Below are 24,747 nucleotides of genomic sequence, written 5' to 3' on the forward strand. Positions count from 1 at the left end.
CTCCGTTCTTTATGTTATTACATTATATATTATATATTATTTGATAATATTTTTTCGGGGTACTAAAAAGATGCCGACAACACACGCGGCACAATACCCGAATGTATATTGATATGTCGTCGCCCGCGCAAAATTAAGATCTCCGCCCCGGATATCTCTCGGTCAGAAAATTTAACCACCCGGTGTGGGGGCACCCTTCAAGGCTTATATCTCTCGGTGCACACACACACATATATACGCCCAAATGCGGAGAATTAGAGAGACGATAATATCGTCGTATATATATATATATATATATACACGAGTGGTACGATATACGCTCACACATTATATTATTATCTATAGGGGCGGAGAGTGAGACAGAGAGCCACAGAGAACGCACATTATGCCCGTGACTCGGTCGGCCGTTTACGACAATTAATCTTTTGTGAATTCGCTCCACCTACTCGTAACTCGTATCTTTTAAGGAGCGCACCGTGCGAAACAAATCGCGTCGGTACCATATACCATGGCCGCCTTGTGCCACTGCCGCCGATGCCGCCGACGACGATCGGTATCTCTGTGATCGGGTTCTGCGGGAGGCGACAAAAACCACCAGAAACCGATTCGGATATAATGCGTTATGCGCATATTATCATACAAAGCACCGAGCCGCCGACTCCGGACACGTGTTGTGTTATTATATATATCGATCGGATGGAACGGAAACATCCGATTTTCGCCCTATATCCAATTACAATCGAACCGACTCCGGTCATTATGGCAGTATATACATTTGCACAAAAATAACTATAAATGCATATTATACACGTTATGTCCGCTAAATTTTATAAGCGAAAACGACGCGAGCGCAGAGCACGATCTGCACGTCGGTCAGATTTTCGAATAGGATATTTTTAACGCCATATAATCAAGAAGCTCGACGGCACGGCCTGTGATGATAATTTAAGCGTAAAATTCTATATTATAATAGTATGTATTATGATAAATATATAAAATACAATAAATTAATGTAATAGTGACATTGTTAACACGATTGCGTACTATATAACTATAGAGGCGTATGGAAACGAGTTCGATTAGTTAAAGTTGGACATAAACGCCAAAACAAACGTTGAGGTACTTATAAAATTGTTATGAAGAATAACGTACCTGTATTCGCGAAGGTATTATGCGTTTTGAGAGTAAGACGTTTGAAAATGGTTGTAAATGCCCTGAAACACCATGCAAAAGGGCGAAATAATTGTAATTACAATATGTAATTGCAATATAATTATAGAAGATATAATAATAGATTGACAGAGAACTGGGGGGGGGGTTCTCAAAAATCTTATAAGTAGGACAAATTATAAATTGTGAAAGAAACTTTTGGAATGGAAAATTTGTGGTGCGGTAGACCTGTAGCCTATAAACTGATGGAAAAAACAGCCGTATTTTAACAATAATATTATAAATGAAAAGTTCGACATCATATTATATCATAATATTATATTAATATAGTATAGATAAGAATTATTTATTTTTGTAGAATAGGCACGCGTCCGTCAATTATAGTTTAACTTTATTTCTTCAATTCAACCCTGTCTAATAATTATGCTAAGACGAGTTAGACGATCCAAGGCTCTCGTTCGAATCCGTAGAGCTATCACGATGATTTAGATATGTGTTGCCACAAATCTGTTTATTTACACAAAACCTGATAATATCCTTTAATGTTTCATTGTTCCACAAATCGAGAAAAGTCTTCATCATGTGTTCCGGACAGTTGTATTCGTTGAGGAGCATTGTAAAGTATTTCAACGTGTACACATAGACGTTTTCAAATAATTCCAACCAGGATGTTTCACTTAAGCAGCATAGACACTGTTTGACGTGGTGATCCAATAACGACATACGATCTCGAATTCTACCACTAAATATTTTGATAAAAGTACAGAATTAAATTAACTGATATCAACCATATAAAAAGTTTCAGTATAAAACGAATAATATAATTTATTTAATTAGTAAAAATTTTATAAAATATAATTAATATAATAAATAATATATATTAAATACATTTTTTTTCCAATTTTAAAATGTTTTTATTGCAAAATTGTATATTCATAAATATATTAAACAATAATGGAATGTGATGATGCGTATGAAAAAGATATGATTCACAGTACGATAAATACGAATAATATATAAAAATTAATAGAATTTAACGTGTAAAATTTATTTATTTTATCGTAGATATGTATATAATATACATAATAATATATTGTTTACTGCAAAGACCAATTATAAACTATTCACATTTATAATCCCTAGAAAATAAATTTAACTCTACTACTGTAAACATGTTTAAACGGAAAGAAACATAAAAATGGAAAAATTCTCCAAAAATAATAAATATTTAAAGAACTTTTTGAATTTTTTACTGATTCAAATAATGATGAATGATATAAATATAAAAGTAAACAACTTTAAAGTACATGCCGTTCTAAAATTAAAAGCTTATCTTAACTTTTGGTTATAAATATTATTATTTTTTTTTTTGTACATTTATCAAAGATAAATTAAATCATACCTTAGCAAATCGAAAAGTTCCATTGAAATCCATCGATAAAATATTCGTAACTTTATTATATAGCTGGCAGTCATTTTTTTTCCATCGACGTCGTAAATTTGACTTACAACACTTTGAACGTCAGAAAAAGGGTTTCCAGTGAATTTATTGACGGCCCCGGGATTCTCGGCCATTAAATCAAATATCCAATTAAACACGTCGATGATATCTGTATTGTCTGCCAAAGATTCAAAAAATGTTTCATCATCATCCGAAGCGCAATCTGCCAAAAACAGTCTAGTGTTCCGCAACACGGAATTATGAACATATTGAAAAGTTAATGGTTTGTAAATGTCTTCAATTTTGCGAAACATGTACAAAATGTTGTAATCAGTTATGGTATCGTATCCTCTTAAAAAAATAAAATATAAACAACAAAATTATAGAGTTAAAAAACAAAATCAAAATTATTTAAAATTGGTTACAGTAAAAAACCAAAAACGGCATACGCGACCATGGCCGCATCAAACGGATGCAGTTCTTTTCTAGCGGTCGCAATTTTGTAAGATTTCATCAGACCATTTGGCACTTTAGTTTCATCGACAAATTTTAGTCTCCAAACCCGGACCGTTGTCAGTGCGTCCGTAGTCATTGGGCCCCAATTCCATACCTTTTCGTCTCCAAAAACATATCTTTAATTTATTTATAATGTGTTAATTATTATTAGTAGGCAAAACGAAATTTAACATGTTTGTATACTTGTATACGTCTCTAATCTCTACAATATAATTTCAAATAAAACGTATTTCTATACCAGTAATGCACTCGACGTGGTACAGATTTTAGTAATCAAGATAATCGGCCTTGATGATATCTCGTTTTATTCATAACAGATTAATTACAAAAAAACGAATAAAAGTTAATTGTAATCAACAGATACGATTGATTAATATTATTTTAAACCAGTTAGTAGGTATACATACTAATGCAGTTGTCTTCAATAACGCAAATAATACATTTGGCAATCCTGCAATTCTGTGTGGCTGCGTTATTGCGTTAAAACATGTCAGATTCTGAACGAATAGAGCTAATAGGCGTGATAGGTGATGGTGGTAAAAATGTGTTGAAAAAGGAAGGGGGAGATAAAGAATGTCTTAAAATGTAAGCTAGATACATGTTTAATGTCATTTAAACGAATAAATGTAAATGCTAATTCATATATTCATACACAACTAAATTCATTTTAATAAGCACAATAAAAAATTTAAATAATAATAAATAAAAATGTTCGTGATTTGAAAAATAAATACGAATTCGGGAACACGACTGGGGGCTAGGAATAATAGGTGTAACAAAGAGAAACGCGGGTTTATATTCTCTGCTCAAATCCAACGTTTGCCGACCACTTACATTATATAGTTATTACTAATACCTGTTGATCTGATGCAACTGATAATGGCACACGAAATTCTGCAGCTCGTGGTATAGCTGAAGTTTTGGTGGCGTCTGAAAACGCCGGTCGGCTTTTTCCAGGTCTCGTGACATCACGTCGTAGAGCCTGTCAAACGCGCGGACCATCAGCGCGTCGAGGTACGTCTCTCCCGTGCTGCCGATCGACGACTCGCTGCAGTCGTCCGCGGTGGCGGTCGACGACGGTATCGTGTCGGTGCTGTCACCGTCCGTCGACTCCACTTCGTTGTTTCTGAACCGCCTGAACAGGTCGAACACCAATTGCCCGCAAGTCTTGAGCACCATCACGTCTAAAAGCTCCGTCTGGTCCTCATCGTTTCGGGTGTCCGAACCGCATCCCGTCACCTCGACGCACTCGTCCATATTTTAATGATCGCCGTCTTAGATATTTTACTTTGGGCACAACCGACGTCCGATTCGATGGTTCATTGCATAATCGTGTTAGATTATTTATTATTGGCACTCGATCGTTATTGGCAACAGATTTTTTTTTATTTACACGACGAGCTTTTTAATTTCGTGTTATTCGCCGTTACTCGGTAACGCTGCACACCGCACACCGCGCGATTGAACGTGTTATACATTTGTCAACGCTGTTTATTTTCGGGTATTTCTCGTAGTCGAAAGCCGTTTATGAGAGTGTTCGCAGGTACTAATGGGTTCCTTTGATATTTAGTCTGATGGGTTTTATTCCATTCTACGGCGGACACGATGTGACCGAGAGGGATGAGGGACTTGAGTGGTGTGATCGAATTGTAACAACATTATGTTACATAGCACATATGTATATAATATTATATAAATTAAGAGACGATACGATTAACGGTTAACCGATACAATAGCATATTCACACATAATTAACTATAACACCACTAAGACCTATTGCTGAATTATATCCACATAAGAATATAATACGTATAGCGAATTCACTGTACACATTAGACATCGATACATTTCATACTAATAAACTCCATATGAATTTTTTTTTGAGTTTGCAAACTTATGACTATTTTGTTGACGATGAACCTTAAAATACCGGTGATCGATCAGAGGGAGTTGTCCTGGACAATCGTCTCCAATCATGCACGCAAGTCATGTTCCGGGTTATATGTTCATCCTGTGTATTGACAATTTTTGCCCTATAAACAAGTGACTATATTGTCACTTATAAAGTCTGGTATATATAATATGGCACATATTCTTCGGGTTTTGGTGTAAATGTTCGTTGAATGAAAATTTCTAATTTAGTGCAGGTATGTCAGGTACTAAACAATAAGCATATCTATCAAGGACGTAATTGGAAATTAATTTTTTTTTTTTTGGGGGGGGGTTGAACCCCCAAAACACCTCCCAGGTACGGCCTTGATATCTATTCAATTCGATGTCCGTGTATGTTAGTCTTCACTTTTTTATCGTACCTACTCATATCACCCAAATAAGACTGTTTATATCTTCACTAGAAGATTGAAATAATTAAAGAATCTTTTAAAAATAAGTTGATTTTTACTAATATAATTCAAGGTGAGTCTTTTATATATATATAGTAGATACAGAATTTTAATGGAGACAAGTAGGTACCGGTTTACCGAAAAGTTTTTCAAAATGATGAGAGTTATTTGTTTAAAATATTTAAGCGTTGTTTACCGTATATAATTGTGATCTGACAACAGTTCATTTAATTAATTAAAATTAATGTCGAAATATAATTTTACGATAATCATTATACGTATTATTGCTATGTCAAGAAAGTGATTATAATTAGAAATCTAAAATATGAGTTGGGTTCCCCCTCGGACACTATGGTATCCAGTCTGTCAATGGTATTTATAAATTAAATCGTTGTTATATAGATAATAATGATTTTAAATGTAAAGAAACGTATACACTCCATCAAGTAAAAATTGTAAAATAAAGTTACATAAATATATTTAATTATTTTAGAGATCCAAAAGATTAATTTTGTGAATGAGCGTTCAAACTAGATACCGTGGTTAAAAATTATATTATTTACAACAAATCCGGTTGTTTTTGTTCAAAATCAACGAATATGAAGAATTAATTGAACACATTAATAATTACTTTATTCTATTAACATTTTCACGAATTCATGATTTAATTCAAAATTTTTTTTATTTTTTATAAAAAATAAGAATTATTCTATAATTATATTCTAATGAGTAGTACGGGGTAACTGTTGATTTTATTCTTACAACTTATACAATTTGTAATATAAAACATTTTATACAAGAGTAATATTAATAAATTATTATAAAAAATGGTTACTCGCCACGTATTTTGTACCATGATTCATGGCATAGGTATTTGGGAAACCAAAATTTGCCATATCAATTTCTTTTTCTATTAGGTAATTTATCGTTTATTTGTAAACTTAAAATTGGATTTATTTCATCATAGCATATTACCTAAATTTTTGGAGGCCCTTTACTAAAATGTCATCGCCCCTAGGTTGCACATAACCACTATTGGTACATTAATCATGTATTAGTTTTTATACTCAATAATTGTTTTTAAAATAAATGCTATTTTATAAACAAAAATGATTTTTATTTTTATTTTAAGTATAAGCAAAAACATTTCATAATTTAATACAATGTACGAATATCATATTATTATTGTGTGCAATTTTACCGATAAGATTTGTTCGCGATAAGAATTCTAAATATATTATTATTATTTAACTTATAATAATACAACACGGGATTATCATCTGTCATTCGTGCACGAGTAATAAACCCGTAACGAGTGCTTTATCATTCAGTCTTGTGAATAATTATCTGTATTTTTACTTTTACAGATGACCTGTAAAACCATGTTAATTATATGTATAACATGCAACGCAATAAATAATACGATTTTATATATTTTTTAGTACAATATAAGTAATAACTTCCGGATCCTATAATAGAAATAACATAATTTCTATATGAATGTATAATTAAAATATGAAATTAATTTCTATAGGTTATTCACATTATATTTGTTTTTAGCCTATTAAATTTACAAAATTGCATTAGAATAAAGCTGTTTTATTTTAATATTTAGCTTACCTATACGGCTATAATATTACAATAAGCTAATTTAAAAAAAAAAAAGGAAAAATGTTCATTAATATTCGACATACTAAAATTCGTTTATTATATCTATCCAACTTTATATTATTACTAATTATTATCAGTTTTAAATACACTTACTTAAAACTATTAGCGCCCCTTGTTGAATTTCAAAATGGGCTGTAATCGATGACGAACGACTATTATGATAGAAATCAATCGGTTCAATAGTCGTATACATTTTTCACCGGCCATGTTAATATTTACTATACAACCGTAAAGAATATACGATATTATATTTTTATACTTTGAAAAATATAGAATTTAATTAAATAAAAAAATTATCACAGCGTTCTAATTGATTTATAATTTCTGTAATTATAATATGTTACTTAAACTTGCTAATTATACTGCTAATGTACATTTTTATTGATGCAAATATTTTAAATTTGTTCTTAGATTAATGATTTGGTACATCGAAGAAATGTAATGTTATTTATTTCTAAGGATCATGAATTCCTGGAAATTGTGTATAGGTAAATAATAATAAATAATAAGTGAACTAGCCTTATATTATCCAGATTTTGAAGCTTGCAGAATTGATTTCCCACTCATAGGCCGCGGTTGGAGGTCATACCCATACAGTACCTACGTAATTTAGTTATTACAGTTTTCACGAAGGTTAGATAACTGTCAACTGATAAACTGCTCATTCATGTCCGATATAATTTTGTTTGGTATGTAATATTTTAAATTAATTATATACATTGTACGGGAGACGATAACATATAATATTATTATTATTCATATAGCAATATAAGTACACACTATATATGATGAATACAAATATAGTAGTTACATTATAAATTATATTAATATATTAGAAAATTAAAGTTTTGAAAAATAATAAAGAAAGCATTTTTTTCATGCAATGAAAACTTCATAAAATAAAATTAAACAGTATAAAAAAATAAAATAAAAAAATATTAAATGCTGTTTCTTTTATATACCTTATAAATACACAAATTCTTAATTTACTCTGCTATATTTATATTTTAGACAATTTATAAAAATATATAAATACCAGCTAAGTCCGTTACCTGATAATTATCATAAATAATTATTTAATTAGGTATATTATGACAACAAATAAATTACGAATTTTTATTTTTTTAAACCGATCATGATCAGTTGCATGTATAACTCATTGTTTATACAATTGTGTAACAAATATATATTTTTTAAGCTAATAACCCAATTAAATAGTAAAATACATTTTTACTATAATAGGTACTAAAAAATAAAAATTAATAAGATTGATCTATTGTCTTAAAGGTTTTAATTGTTAATAATGAACAAATTAATTTGTCCTTAAACTGTTCAATAAGTTTTTGATTATATTATAAATTTAATTCCAAAAATGTATAAAATTTTAAATTCAAATTAATTAAGTATAATCAATACAATATACGAAAAACGATTCTAATAAGGTAAGGGTGATGATCAATCTTAAAAATAAATTTGTGATTATATATTTTTATATTTTTAATTACTATGCTAACAATTTATAGGGATTTTATTTCAGTATTAAAAAATAAATATTATACGGTAAATATTTAAGCATTTAACCGAGACACAAATATTTTATCAACATATTAATCATAAAAATAGTCAAGTATAGTTCAAAATATTTTTATAATTATATATATAAATATATAATATACAATAAATATTCATTTTTATCACAATAATAAAAATAAAATTGGTCAAAAATTACATAATAATTTCCGTTTTTTTGCAATTTTTATTTAGTTCTTCCATATTATTTCAAAAGATATATACTAGGATTTTGTTAATGCCTTTAGAGATCATATTATATTTCTTGCTCTGAACTACCCTCAAAGTTAAATTGAACAGTGTTTTTCTTCCAAAACTTAATGTTATGATGGAAAAAACGCATCATTTTAACACTAACACATTCATTATTACTTCATGTAAAATGATAAATGTAGGTACTTTTTTTTAATAAGTTTATCAAATAATCAAAAATTCATTGAACAAAAAAATTCTAACGATAGACGGGCTTACTCATTACGGGCAATTATATAAATGTATTGTATTCAAAGTAAGGAGTACTAATGCTCAGTCATTTCAATGATTTTATCAAACTGATCAATTATTATAATGATGTTATTATTATAATTATTCACATCTAATTTCTATTAAATATAACTGACTTCTAATAGCGCAAATATTTGGTTAGGTAAACGAATACAATACAATTCAGTTATGTGCTTGATTTCGTGTAAGCACCGTATCAACATTTATTTCAAATAAAAAGTTTAAACAAGCTATACTTTAATCATAGATATACTGGTGACAGGCCATCTATTGCAGAGAAATAAAAATGTATTTCATAAAATTACTTTTTATTATTTTTATTGGGAAATGCTTTGAACACGTGATATTTGCAGCTGTAAGTATAATTCTCATTTTCTCAAAATTCATATTCTATTCTACTATTACAGAGTGATTCACCGAGCATTCTTAAATAAACTTAAAGATCATATTTAAAAATTCTTAAGACTTTTTTGTACTCCTTAAGGAGTATTAGAATTTGAATGATTTGTTTATAAAATTTAAAAAATGTGGGTGAGCATGCTTGGTGAATCACTCTGTATAAGAATAAATGCTTTTACACAACTGTAATAATTTTAGTACAATCCAATGCTAACTTATACGATACGATTTCAAAAATTGTATTTTCAACCCAATTTCACTGGGAATTATACAATCAATAAATACAGAGAAAAGGAATTCGTTAATGGATATATTGCACTTGACTCGCCAGAACCATTAGAAAAGGTGGGAAAATAATACTATTTAATAGGTATACCTATAATAACAAATAGTTCCTACAATAAAAGACCTAAGAATACTATAGCGTTTACTTAATATTTAATATAATATGTTTTATTATGAATCTGCATATTATGCTTATGCTATTATAATATATATATAATAAATATAGGTTATTATTTATATAGTATAGACTATAGAGTATTTAATAATTATCTATAAACTATATTATGATATTATATTTTAGTATACATGTGTGTAAATATTTTTAAAGCTTGTCGTAGTATTTCAACGTTGTAACCCAGAAGGTGTAAACTGTGAATATTTTCAATCATGGACTTTAACCGATCTTTGCCCTAAATTAAAGGACAAGAATCAAATATGGTCCAGTTGGTATAGAGCATTTGATCCACAACCAAATTGTCCAGTAACAAAAGTAAGAAATATTATTCTCATATAATTTTATTTGCGAATTTATTTAAATATATCTAATGTACATTTTTTTTAAATTATTTCACATTATCATTTTTAATATATTAATATTATAATATATTAATTAAAATCTGGATATAATAAAGTATTAGGTATATAATGTGATAACTTATACACACACGAGAAAAGCAAACACCAAATGGTAACACTTTTTGACCTGATTAGGCTTGGTTGATTTGGATTATTTAAGATTTTAAATCTCTATACCATTTTCTATTCAGCCAGCGAGGTGGGTTACCAGGAATGGTGTCAGAGTCTAGAGCAGATATTAGTGGATTTGAGTGACCGGAGAGTCTGGAACGGAATCGAATATACAGAATTTTACTTATTTTTCTATTGTGTTTATTCTTAAATTGGTTTGTAGGGTGTGGTTTGAGACATAGAATGATACATTAGTGATTATACGAAGGGCAGTAGATTGGAAGGTATGCGTTTTATTTGTATTAAATTTTTTCGCCGCGCCCATTACAATATTAAAATAAATATTAAGAATATTAGGAATGTCAGTATAAATATTATGTTCAACAAAACTTGATTAGTGTTTTGATTCAAATTATAAAGGAAATCATCAAAATCATAAGTGTACAAAATATTTTGTCTACATAGAAATTCATAAAATTGTTTTTTTTTATAATACTAAACTTAAAAATGTAATATAAGATTATTCATAAATTGGTGTTACAGAATTCTAAAATACAATAAAAAAAGTAAAAAAATTAGAAGTACTATGCAAGAACGCCGCATCATACACTTTATGTATTTACATAGGTACGGCGTTTTCGGGTAACATTTATATGTCTAACTGAGTTACGATATAATTACCTAACATAGTAAATAGGTTATATTGCTGAGTAATTACATAAAAGTAAACTTTATTCATATAATTAGCGGATAATAGTTTTAAATAATTGTTCAGCGCATTTCTTGTTAAAAAAAAACTATAAAGGTTAGACTAACAAATCAATATAAAGGTATAATAAAATGAAAAATACAAAACTAATATATGTGCAGGGCAGAAAAAAGGTTATTTTTTTCAAAATAAAATTGTAATTAATTAAATCAGAAATACAGTCTGTTTATAGAGCATAAGCAATTTTTCTGAATTAACTATAGGTAATAGTGTTATAAGTTTTATCTAACATTCTAACGTAAATTAATAATCTGAATAAATTAAATATATAATATTATACAATAGGTATATTGTTTATTAGTATCTATGGCATAGATTCACGTGTTCCAACCTAATTTCGTTAATTGTTTTTAAGTAAGTATTAATACATTTTAAATATTTAGGTGAATTCTTTTATACGAAATGGAACTATTGATTTTGCGCCGGCGGTTCGATGGTATCCCGATATTGTTAACTATCAATGGAAAGTGACACAAAAGTTTTATGCTGCAGGTGAACGTTATATAGGTAGTTACACGTTTGAACTATCAGTGTTTGGCTACAGGAAAAGAAACATAAAACAAACAAAACAATAAAATGTAATTCATTCTACGCATACAAATATTTTACAATTTATTTAACCATTAACAGACTATTTAATTTTATTAAAAACAACACTTACATCTTGATATTTATGTTGTAAAACTTAATTATATATTTTATCACTAACTATATTATATTTTTGTATTTGGCTGAAAATGGGATGACGGTGTTATAATTATACTCATTATACATTTTAATAAATAAACTTTAAACTTTTTTTTGTACTTTTTATTTGAATAAAATTTATATCTGATTTATTATATTTATGTACATACAATACATACATTGTACGTAGAAATATATAGGATACATGTCACACTTTGAAAATTGAAAATTGAATTTAAATAACACTTGTTGTAATTAATATAAAATCTAATGGCCGTTACTGATGATGTTAATTGAAGATCATTAAAAAAAAAATAATAATAATTTTAATGTGAAATAATTTAAACGTGAATAAAATGAAACATAAATTAATATTTTGAAATGTTAATAAAAAATGAACAATGTTGATAAATATTTCAAAAATTCAAAACACAAAGAAACAATCCAGAACATTTATATATTATAAGAACTATTTAGTTTAGCGTGAAAATAGTTAATTAAAATTATATAAGGTTATAGAAAAGATGTATCATACTTATTGCGAAACGAATGGTGATTGATGTGAATACACCTACTCAAGTGTGTATATTTTTTATCACAATTATTATCATGATTTCGTCAATCGCGCATACATTTGTTTTAAATGAATAAATAGGTAATTTCGTCAAAATATATTCAAAATATGCCAAACTATAACTACTAAACATTGCTATAATATAGCATGAATGGCTATGATTTGTCCTTTGTAGAATTGTATGCAGTAGTTTTTTATTAACTCACGCCATCCGTAGGAACAATAAATAGATGACCAATTATAGTATCAAATTACATTCAAATATTTAAATATGTATTTCATATTATATGGATACCGTCAAATTTATTTTAGATATTGATTTGATTAATCCATCGCTGGTCGTTTGAACAGATAATAATCGTTTGAATGATATCATAGTATTTTAACCAAATTATTTTAAAATAATTAAGGTCGTCATCGTGCATAGGCGATAACGATTTGTATAACAACAAAAAATTGCGCCAATATGAAAACGATAATCGCTAAAAACGAGAAAAAAATGTCTAAAATATTAAAGACAGCGTTTTATCATATTTTTATTTTAGCTTATTTAATAAATGTTCTGTCTGTAAGTATATTTATTATTGTATGATACATAGATACATTTGTTCTATTTTAGAATGAACCAACAAATTTTTTTAGTTATTTTAATTTTTATAGATTTCGATGAAAATATTTTGTTTGAACAAATATTGACATAATTATAAATTGATCGTTTAATCTAAAGATTAAAAATTATATTACAATAGTGAGTAGATAAATTATATTAGAATAATTTAAGTTACTTTAATTTTAAAGCGTTGAAAAATAGCATGAACTAGCAGATACATCTACTAATTTTCTCTGGTCCACAATTTATGCTTATATAAAATATATGTTTTATTATATTTTTTAGTTCAATCCATTGTTAACATACACTATACGTTTTAAAAAATTAGATGTAAAACCTAACTTCACTATAGATTATTATTCGATCGATCAATATAAATATGAACAATATATAAATGGAAAACTTACAATAAATACGAAAGAAATTATAAACAAAGTAAGTAAAAATAAAACCATTGACGAAGAATATATTATATTTAAATTTCTACTACTGCTTGTTAACTATTGACGCAATGATATACTTCCAAGTTCTAGTTGTTTTGCTATAAATTGAATTCGTGTATAATCTCTTTTTATAGGTTGTTGGAGTTTTCCATCGTTGTGATCCTGACGGCATTAACTGTGAATACTTACAAACTTGGACATTAACAGATATCTGTCCTAAATTAAAGGACAAGTACCAAATGTGGTCCCGTTGGTATGGTTCGTTTGATCCACCGATGCAATGTCCAATAGATAAAGTAAGAAAGTAATAAATTATATTAAATAGGTGTTTTGCATTTGATTTTAATGACGAAAATATTGTATTATGACACTCACAATGGTAAAAAATATTTTTGTATATTTAAATACAAATAACGTAGGATTTCAATTTTTTACAAAACATTATAATTACAAGTAAAATATACTTAGCAGAATGCCAGAATTTACCTACAGTATTTAAAATGCTAGAACATACACTCACAATTTTAACCAAATAAAATAAATAATATTATAATAAACTTAAGTTTCCTAAATCTTAAAATGTAATAGTAATTACTTTTAAAATTTAGGTACATTATAAAGTAAAAAATGGAACTGCTGATATTAACACGATACTATTGTGGTATCCTCAAGCAACTGATTACCAATGGAAATTAGTTCAAAATATGTATGCTGATGATATATTTGTTGGTAGTTACACGATGGAAGTATCATTTTTTGGTTACAGAAAAAAAAATCAAATCAATTTTAAAACTATAATCTCTTATTTATTCAATTGAGTTATAGGTAATTGAATAGAAAAAGATTAGTACTATTTATCCAACACTATATATATATATATATAATTTAACATTATATTTCTTAATACATTAAGTTCAATATTTTATAAAATTCCTTATTATATGTTTTGTATTTTATTTATCTAAACATACATTATTATTATAATATTATAATAAGTTCAAACATTGCCTCTTTTGCTGAACTTATTATTATATAATGTTTGGAGTAGTTAATAAAAAATAATCTACAACAGTTCTTTATGAAAATATAACAATAATTATTCAACAAATATTATTAATTATTGTTTTTTTAATTGGCTTTATTGTTCAGAATCGTTTTTGACTATTAAGATGTATTTAAAATTCAACACATAGGTCTCAACTTAATCGAAGACCATGATCTTTCTTCGAGGGGAGGTTGTCATACCCCTACAGGCCTACAAGTTTGTTGGTGATCACATCTTATATTAATTTAACAATTTAGTTATAAATTAAATATTATTATTCTCTTAAAAATAAATCCATTGGTTTCAATTAATAATTTGTATTATTTTTGCCTTCTAACATAAAGTTATAATTTATTAAAATATATACATAGGATACTAATATTCACACTTTCAATCTGAGGTGATAGAAATAGACTGGGGTGTTTGTCATTATGCGGATTTCAGACATCGGTCGTCGGTGTTTACTCCACTACGTGTAATTACTGTATATAGAGGCTATATATTGGATCAGGATTTTAGTTATTTATCACTCAAATCTTGTTTAAACGATTATAAAAATTTAATAAAAGAGTCAAGTATTATTCACGTTATTATTAGTATATCAAAAAGACAAGTTTTAATTAAACTAGTTCACAAACAATAATTTTTAAATTCAAATAATTATAGTTGTATTTGATTTATCATGAACTGACGAACTACGAACATATTGTGTAAACAATGAGTTCCTTTTCTCGGAGATGGTAACCAATCAAGTGGTAACTTTAATCAAATAGTTCAACTTATGGCTAAATTCAATTCTTTATGAACTGCCGGTTAAGTGAATAATCGTTAGGAACTTAGAATATCAAATTCATAGGCTAACGTATGTAAAATTAATTTATTGGTTTCCTAAAAAAGAAGTAAGAATAATTTTTATGAAAGTAGTCCAGGAAGCTTGTTTAATGTCAGTCATAGCTGATACAACCCCCGATAGTACTCACAATGATCGATTAACAGTTTGTACTCTTTTTATAAATAAGTTATTAATAATAACAATGAAAAATTATTTAAAATACTTTTATAAATAACTGAGAAAGTAGACTAAACTAATTGTTTAAAGTTGACATTTTCACGAAATAATATATTCATGCTGAAAATAAAGATTTCCTATCAAATGATTTTCTTATTTTCTTGTAATTCAAACACAAAACATTGACACAACGTGTATACTATAAATCGTTATCAAATTCTTTCAATCACTCAAAGGAATTGAAAATATAATTTAAAGTTCTTCATAAACATTCTAAAGTTCATTTTATAATTGAATATTCGATATTTAAAAATATGTATACTTTACTTGTTTTTATACACAATTAAACTAAAAATTATGGCAAAATTCGATACTTAAATAAAGAATATTAACGTTAATAAAATTTAAAATAATTGTAACGTGGTCAGAGATGATGATGCGTTTAATATACAACATTCAGAGAACTACGAGGAAATTGTTAGCTCCGGAGGAAAAAGGGTATTTAGGATTTTTAAATTACAAAGAAGTGTAGATTGGTCCAATAATAATCAATACATAAAGGTTTATCATTACTTAGAAACAAGGTGAAAACCCCAATTTAGGAGGGCTCTGTCTTTGAGTTCTGGTCAGTATGACGGAAATAATAATAATAACTTATAATATTAAATATGGGACAAAGCGGAGGAGACTTAATATCTAGTCAATATGTACACGTTATGTATAAAATAAATAGGTTAATATAATTTATACCTATTGTAAATATTATTTTTCTAAAATATAAGTAATGATATAACGATTGTTACATACTATTTAAAGGTAAAACTATTTATTGGTCATAAATAATAATTATTTTTATTATTATATTATTACTACTAATATTTAATCCATAACATTGTAACGAAACAACTCTCATTGATAATAGCACATATTATATAGCGATGTCGTTAATCGTTATGATCTACTAATTCGGTTCTGACCCGGTACCGTATAGGAACCTACAAATAATTAACATTTTAAGTTCATTATATATTCTCTTGTTAATTATTGTGGTAACAATTTAAAACAACGCCATTATGAAAATGTATCATCCAGCAATTACGACCAAAAACACAAGTTTGGCAGAGTTATGTGAATGAAACCAATACACGTAACCACAGTAGCTTCCGACCAATAGTAAGCACAAGAGTACAGATAACCTAACCCGATGCGACCAGACCGAACCAATATCAATATACAGTTTAGCTCAGTTTACGGTCCGAAGATATATAGAATATCATCGAGACCGGAAGAACGAGAACCAGTCGAAGACGGCCAACATGTGCAGCTACGCTAAGCCATCATTACTCAGTGATGGGCTATGCAACAGCGCAGCAGACTACTACGATTTTTTCCTACCTCGACTACTTTATAAAATTATATGCAGTGTTAATAATTGAAGTCGTAATATATGTAGCGAAATCTTTGTATCAACGCCGAAATAGTATCGATTATTTTCTTACTGTAATATGTTATGATTATATCAGAAAATGTGTGTTATTCCGCAAATCAATGTCGAGTCTGTTGAATGTATGTTTTATGTAAATGTATGATATTTATGATTTATAATGCAAATAAAAGGCGAGCAAGCCTTGTTTTATACAACATTCAATAAAATTGGTAAGATATTTCAAAGATTAATTTGTTCCTGTGACATACTACATTGAAATTCCAGAAAATAATAAAATTAAAATATTAGTGTTTACTAGTATGTAATTCAAATTATTGTAATAATATTAGTAATTTTATCATAGTTTTATTTATCGTACATAAATTTAAGAATATTATATCGCATGGTAAATAAGTACATGGGTAATTGCAGCAGAATATGACGTAGGTATAAAAACACCGAAATTAGTATAATATGACAATGTTTCACAAAATAATAGCTATTAATCAGAATGTTTCATGGTCAATCCCTGATCTGTTTAGACAGATATTATGTGTTTGAAGTATATATTATAATATTTAAATCACACAATTTTACTATCATTTTTACTGTCATTAACTACAGACAATATCTGTCTGTTACCAGAAATTATTTTAATACATAGAACAACAAGAAAATAATGGCAATATGTTTGAAGATGGCATTATATTTTATTCTTATTGGAGAACTTTTTATAAACACTATATCTGTGAGTATTTATTATTACGTATATTTTATTTATTTTTTAATATACTCGATAGTAGTGCCAATGATATGCACAATATTTTAACTAATAATCATATGACACATTAATTGTTGAATCAAAATTAACGTTAAATTAGTAGTTTTGATTCAAAATTTAAAAAAAATATTACATGTATACAGTATATATTTGATAAAAAAGAAAATTACAAATATTTACATAATTAAAAATTGATTATTTTCCCTAACTATTACAAATTTTATTACAACGGTGAAGATATGTTATTAGAATGCTTAAAGTTAAGTACTTTAATTTGAATGCATTGAATAATAATATGAATTGGCTGGTATATCTACAAAATACTTTTCTGGTGCACTGCAAGTTATGCTTCTACTTAATGTATGTTTTGTAATGATTTTTAGTTCAATCCAATGTTAACATACACTATACGTTTTAAAAAATTCTATGTAACACATAACTTCACTATGCATCATTATACATTCGATCAATATAGAGATGCACAATATATAAATGGACAATTTTCAATAAATACGAAAGAACTTATAAACAAAGTAAGTAAAAATAAAACCATTGATGACGAGTATATATTTAAATTTCTACTGCTACTTATTCATTATTGCTGCATTGATATACATCTAGTTGTTATGCTTTACATATTTTATATGTTATATAATCTAATTTTGTAGGTTGTCGTAGTATTTAATCGGTGTGACTCAGAAGGAATTAATTGCGAATACTTCCAGAGGTGGACGGTAACTGGTCTTTGTAATAAATTAAAAGAAAAAAATCAAATATGGACCCGATGGTACGATTCGTTTGATCCACCGATGCGTTGTCCGTTAGATAAAGTAAGGGAGTAGTATATTATAATGTTATATTAGATAGTTATTTTAAATTTGATTGTAATGATAGAGTTTTTGTGTTATAATATTCACAACAGTTAATAATACATCTATTTTTTTTGTTTGGTGGAAATATTTTCGTATGTATAATATAAATACATAGATTTAAATTATTTATAACACATTATTATTAGAAGTAAATTCTACTTGTCAGAATGTACAGTGTCTTAAATCATAAACTTTAATAGTAATTACTTATTAAATTTAGGGAAAGTATACAATGAAAAATGGAACTGTTGATATTGCTCCGATACTATTGTGGTATCCTGAAGCAACTGATTACCAATGGAGAGTAGTTCAAAATATGTATGCTGATGATATATTTATTGGTAGTGTCGTGATTGAAGGATCATTTTTTGGTTACAGAAAAAAAATCAAATCTATTTTAAAAGTATAATCTCTTATTTATTCAATTGAGCTATAGGTAATTAAATATAAACAAATTAGTACTATTTATCCAACACTATATTTATATATATATTATTTAACATTATATTGTTCAATACATTTACATAAAAAATATATCAATTAATTATTAAATAATTTGTATTTAATTTAATTAAAAAGACATTTTTATTTTAATATTTTTCAAAAGCATAAACATTGTCCCTTTTTGCATTTTTGCTGGAATGAAAATATTATGCTTTTAGGTGTTTAAACAAAATAATCTCAAAAATTATATTTATAAATATGAAACAATAGTTATTCAACAAATATTATTTTATGACAATTTTGAAACATTTATTCTTATTGTTCAAAATCAATTTTTGTAAACTACGATTTATCATTGAATTTAAAATTCAACAAACAGCTACAGACTTAATAGAAGACTAGGAACTTTCATGGAAGTTGTTCACCCCCCCCCCCCCCCCCCAAGTTAAACAGTGGTCACATTTGATATTATTTTAAAATTTAATTATATATTAAAATATTTTTATTTATTTATTACTTGGCTTTTTATTACATAAGGCTGGTTAAAATTATTACCACAACATAATTATAAAGTCAAATCATATTGATGTTATTATGAATGTATCAAAAAGAAAAGAATCTAAAAACTAGTACACGAAAAATAGTTAAATACTCAAAGAATTATAATTTCATTTGATGTAACACGAAGATATTGTATACGCAATGATTACACTTTCTTGGAGATGGTGATGAATAAAATGGTAATTGTAATTTTAATTAAAAATATCTTAGAGCATCACATATTTAGGCCCACGCTACAGGCCTCAATGATGATCGTTCATGGTGATCGATAAGAAGTTTGTTTGCGTTAAAAAAAAAAAAAAGTTTTTAATAATAACAAGCTGAAGGAGTAGAAAAAATTACACTGGGAACAGATAGACAACTTATTGAAATTTTAACTACAATCGATATAGGGTTCAGATGATAATTTGATATTTAACAGCCATACGATTTCGCTAGTAACATGTAAGTATAAAATTGTTACACAGTGGATGGAAATAAAAAAAGAAAAATCAAAAATGGTTAATTATCATAATAATGCATTTTTACTACTAAAAATTAAATACTCTTGTCCGTAAGTCATATTTTACCTAAATTAAAATACCTACTGTTATGTGTGAGGTGTTGACCAATACCAAATATTTTCATTTTATACTGAATGTACGGATGAAGAACTATAAATCCTAAGATTGTTAACTTATATTTTATGAATTTTATGTTAAATGTTAATAAAAAATAATATCAATAATACGATAAATCAAATAATATTATTTTTTAGAGTTAGCAAATTAATGAAGCAAGCCGAGGGGGGGCTTGCAGGAGGGACCACTACCACCACTGCCCAAACACTAAGAATTATCTTTCAGGACAGTGCCGTCGATACCAAAGTTTACTTAAAACTTACTAGATACCATTGTATAATAATATAGCATTTCATCTTCCATGGATCATTAGATTCCGAACGAAGCGATGAATGTGTTAATTCAACAATTATAATAGTGTATTATTTTGTATGCCAATACACGGTTAATACAATATACTAGAAAAAAAAATGTTTTTTTTTGATAATAACTTTAATCTGGTTGGCAAATATTAGAGATAATCTAATACAAGGTTCCTCATAAAAAATTAATATGATTTATTTTAAAATAGAATTCACAGTAATTTCATATAGTAATTTTTATTTTTTTAAAGGGATATTAACTATGTCTAAATTTTCACGAAATAAAAAATTGTCGCAGAAAATAAACATATCTCATCAAATGATATTCTTACATTCTTGTCAATCGAAAACCAAACATCGTAGATAATTGTAATATTATTATTAATATTTTTTATTCACTCAAAAAAATTTAAAATATAATTTAAAGTTCCTCTTAGGTAAAGATCATTCTACAACTAAAAAATTTAAATATATACTAACCAAAAATTTGTTCTTGTGATATATTACATTAAAATTACAGCCAATAAATAATTGAAATATTAGTGTTTATTAATATGCAATTCAACTTATTGTCATAATATAAGTAATTTTATCAACGTTTTATTTATGGTACATACATTTAAGAATATTTTGTATCGTATGTAAATAAGTACATAGCAGCAGAATATGTTTAAAAAAACTGACTAAACAGAAATTAGTATAATATAACAATGTTTCACAAAATAATAGATTTTAGTTCTAAAATTGTCATGGCCAATCGCCGATCTGTTTAGACAGATAATATACGTTTGAAGTATACTATAATATTTGATTCAAACTATTTTATATTCATTTTTACCGTCATAAAATATAGACACTATATCAATCTGTTATAAGGAAATATATAAATACATAGCACAGCAATCAACAATAAAATAATAATGATAAAATATTTAAAGATGGCGATATATTTTATTGTAACTGGAGCACTTGTCTTAAATGTTATGTCTGTAAGTATTTATTATTTCGTAAACTTATGTGTAATTTATATTTTTTTAGAATAATTCCGAAAGTATAGTATTTACAATTGACATACAGCACAAATTAATTTATCATAATCTTATGGCACAACTATTGTTGAATTAAAATTAACGTCAATTTAGTAGTTGTAATTAAATATGAAGAACTAATAAAAACATAGTTATAAATTGACAATTTTACCTAACTAAATTTTATTACAATGGTGTTATTGTATATTTTATCAGAAAGATGTAAGTTACTACAACTTTAAAGCCTCGAACGATATAATAATAATAATAAAGTATGAATAAGCAGGTGCATCTACAAATTATTTCTCTTGACCACTTTTTATGTTTATACAAAATATATATTTTATTATAATTTTTAGTTCAATCCATTGTTAACTTACACTATGCGTTTTAAAAAAATATATGCAAAACCTAACATAACTATGGATTATTATACGATCGATCATTATAAATATGAACAATATATAAATGGAAAACTTACAATAAATACGAAAGAAATTATAAACAAAGTAAGTAAAAATAAAACCATTGACGAAGAATATATTATATTTAAATTTCTACTACTGCTTGTTAACTATTGACGCAATGATATAATTCTAAGTTCTAGTAGTTTTGCTATAAATTTAATTCGAGTATAATCTCTTGTTATAGGTTGTTGGAGTTTTCCATCGTTGTGATCCTGACGGCATTAACTGTGAATACTTTCAAACTTGGATATTAACAGATATCTGTCCTAAATTAAAGGACAAGTACCAAATGTGGTCCCGTTGGTATAGTTCGTTTGATCCACCGATGCAATGTCCAATAGATAAAGTAAGAAAGTAATAAATTATATTAAATAGGTGTTTTGCATTTGATTTTAATGACGAAAATATTGTATTATGATACTGACAATGGTAAAAAATATTTTTGTTCAGACGTAATATTTTTGTATATTTAATTACAAATACGTAGGATTTAAATTTTTACAACACATTATAATTACAAGTAAATTATACTTAACAGAATGCTAGAATTTGCCTACAGTATTTAAAATGCTAGAACATACGTACACTCACAATTTTAACCAAATAAAATAAATAATATTATAATATACTTAAGTTTTCTAAATCATAAAGTTTAATAGTAATTACTTTTAAAATTTAGGTACATTATAAAATAAATAATGGAACTGCTGATATTAATGCGATACTATTGTGGTATCCTCTAGCAACTGATTACCAATGGAGAGTAGTTCAACATTTGTATGCTGATGATATATTTATTGGTAGTTTCACGGTTGAAGTATCATTTTTTGGTTACAGAAAAAAAATCAAATCTATTTTAAAACTATAATTTGTTATTTATTAAATTGACCTACAGGTAATTAAATATAAAATAAATTAGATCTATTTATTCAACACTATATATTTATTTATTATTTAACATACCTAATAATGTTCAATACATTGAGCTCAATAATATACAATAATATAATATTCCTTATTATATATGTCGTATTTTATTTATTTAAGAAGACAGTTTTACTTTAATATTTTTCAGAAGTTAAACACTGTCTCTTTGGCTGCATTTATTATTATATAATGTTTAAAGTAGTTCAAAATTGTAAATATAACAATAATTATTCAACAAATTTAAATAATTAATTTTTTTTTTAAATTAGTCTTATTGTTCAAAATCTTTTTTTATACATACGAAGATGTATTTAATATTCAATATTTAGGTACCTACCTAGAACATAATCTGGGACTATACATTGGATCAGGACTTTAGTTTTTTTATTAAAGAAATCTGATTTAATGATTACCGAAATTTAATAAAAGAATCAAATAATATATCACAAAAATACAAGTTGTGATCAAATCAGTTCACAAACAATGATTTAATATTAAAATAATTATAATTCTATTTGATTTAATATTGTGTAAGCAATGATTACCTTTTTTCGGAAATGGTGACAAATCAAGTGGTAACTTTAATTAAATGGTTCAACTTTTTATGTCTAGGTACGATACACCGTATTGAACTGATGGACGAGTGAACAAATAGTAAGATCTTAGGGTAACTAATATTAGTTTATTAATATCCAATGTAATGAAGTAAGAAGAGTTTTTATGAAAGAACTCTGGGAAGCAAGTTTATTTTCAGTCAAAGCTGAAACAACTCCCGATAGGAAATTCTCATGGTGGTCGATTAGCAAATTGTTTGAGTTATATAAAATAAATTATTAAAAAAAACAATGAAAAATCAATTGAAATACTTTTAGAAACAACTGAAGAAGTAGACTAAACTATCTTAATTGTTTGAGTTTAAATTTTTACAAAATAAAATATTCACACATAAAATAAAGATTTCTCATCAAATAATTTACTTATTTTCTTGTTATTCAAAACCATAACACCGTAGATACTATAAATCATTACCATTATTTTTCATTCACTCGAAGAAACTGAAAACATAATTTAAAGTTTGTTAGTAAAATTTTAAATAATTTTCACGTGGTCGGGGTTGACTCGTCAATTATAGAATATTCAGTGAACTGCGAATAAATTAGTTTCTTTTGAATATAGTATAACCGTAGCCGCGGAGCAAGAAGGGTACTTAGAATTTCAATATTACAAATAACCGTAGATTTGTCTAATAATAATCAATAAATAAAAATGTATTATTACTTAGGAACACAGTGAAATCCCAAATGTGGTGTTGTCACGGAGTTCTGGTCAGCGTGATGATAATCATGAAGAACTGTTGTTATCTTACATAATGGTATTTGGACGTAGCTTTATAGTAATAAATATGGAACAAAGCCGGGAGGGGGGGGGGTTAATATCTAGTCAACATATTTTACACGTTATGTTTATTAAATATTAATCATTGAATATATAATATGTACCTATTGTGAATATTATGTTTATGAAATATAAGTAATGATGTAACGATTGTTACATAATATTCAAAGGTAAAACTATTTATTATTCATAAATAATGATTA

General features: G+C 26.9%; 5 protein-coding genes across 5 annotated transcripts; 4 read left to right on the forward strand and 1 right to left on the reverse strand.

The window, feature by feature from the left end:
- Positions 1-1,490: 1,490 nt before the first annotated feature.
- Positions 1,491-4,384, reverse strand: LOC132919111 (uncharacterized). The gene is made up of 4 exons (XM_060980457.1): positions 3,984-4,384; positions 3,037-3,243; positions 2,573-2,962; positions 1,491-1,912 (listed from the first exon to the last, which is right to left on the reverse strand). Exons 1-4 carry the CDS (start codon positions 4,382-4,384, stop codon positions 1,597-1,599), a joined length of 1,314 nt encoding a protein of 437 aa, XP_060836440.1. The 3' UTR covers positions 1,491-1,596.
- A 4,982-nt stretch (positions 4,385-9,366) lies between these two features.
- LOC132921539 (uncharacterized) lies at positions 9,367-12,159 on the forward strand. The gene is made up of 4 exons (XM_060984608.1): positions 9,367-9,568; positions 9,811-9,957; positions 10,226-10,387; positions 11,737-12,159. The coding sequence occupies exons 1-4, from the start codon at positions 9,500-9,502 to the stop codon at positions 11,926-11,928; spliced, it is 570 nt and encodes a 189-aa protein (XP_060840591.1). The 5' UTR covers positions 9,367-9,499; the 3' UTR covers positions 11,929-12,159.
- A 954-nt stretch (positions 12,160-13,113) lies between these two features.
- On the forward strand, positions 13,114-14,485 carry LOC132919112 (uncharacterized). Its single transcript, XM_060980458.1, has 4 exons — positions 13,114-13,182; positions 13,510-13,659; positions 13,802-13,963; positions 14,276-14,485. The coding sequence occupies exons 1-4, from the start codon at positions 13,114-13,116 to the stop codon at positions 14,483-14,485; spliced, it is 591 nt and encodes a 196-aa protein (XP_060836441.1).
- A 3,276-nt stretch (positions 14,486-17,761) lies between these two features.
- On the forward strand, positions 17,762-19,268 carry LOC132922416 (uncharacterized). The gene is made up of 4 exons (XM_060985924.1): positions 17,762-17,895; positions 18,312-18,461; positions 18,597-18,758; positions 19,021-19,268. The coding sequence occupies exons 1-4, from the start codon at positions 17,827-17,829 to the stop codon at positions 19,207-19,209; spliced, it is 570 nt and encodes a 189-aa protein (XP_060841907.1). The 5' UTR covers positions 17,762-17,826; the 3' UTR covers positions 19,210-19,268.
- Positions 19,269-21,647: 2,379 nt separating this feature from the next.
- On the forward strand, positions 21,648-22,580 carry LOC132919682 (uncharacterized). The gene is made up of 3 exons (XM_060981457.1): positions 21,648-21,716; positions 22,115-22,264; positions 22,407-22,580. Exons 1-3 carry the CDS (start codon positions 21,648-21,650, stop codon positions 22,578-22,580), a joined length of 393 nt encoding a protein of 130 aa, XP_060837440.1.
- Positions 22,581-24,747: the final 2,167 nt, after the last annotated feature.

This window comes from Rhopalosiphum padi, chromosome 2 (assembly GCF_020882245.1).
Source record: "Rhopalosiphum padi isolate XX-2018 chromosome 2, ASM2088224v1, whole genome shotgun sequence".
NCBI classification, from domain to species: Eukaryota; Metazoa; Arthropoda; class Insecta; order Hemiptera; family Aphididae; genus Rhopalosiphum; species Rhopalosiphum padi.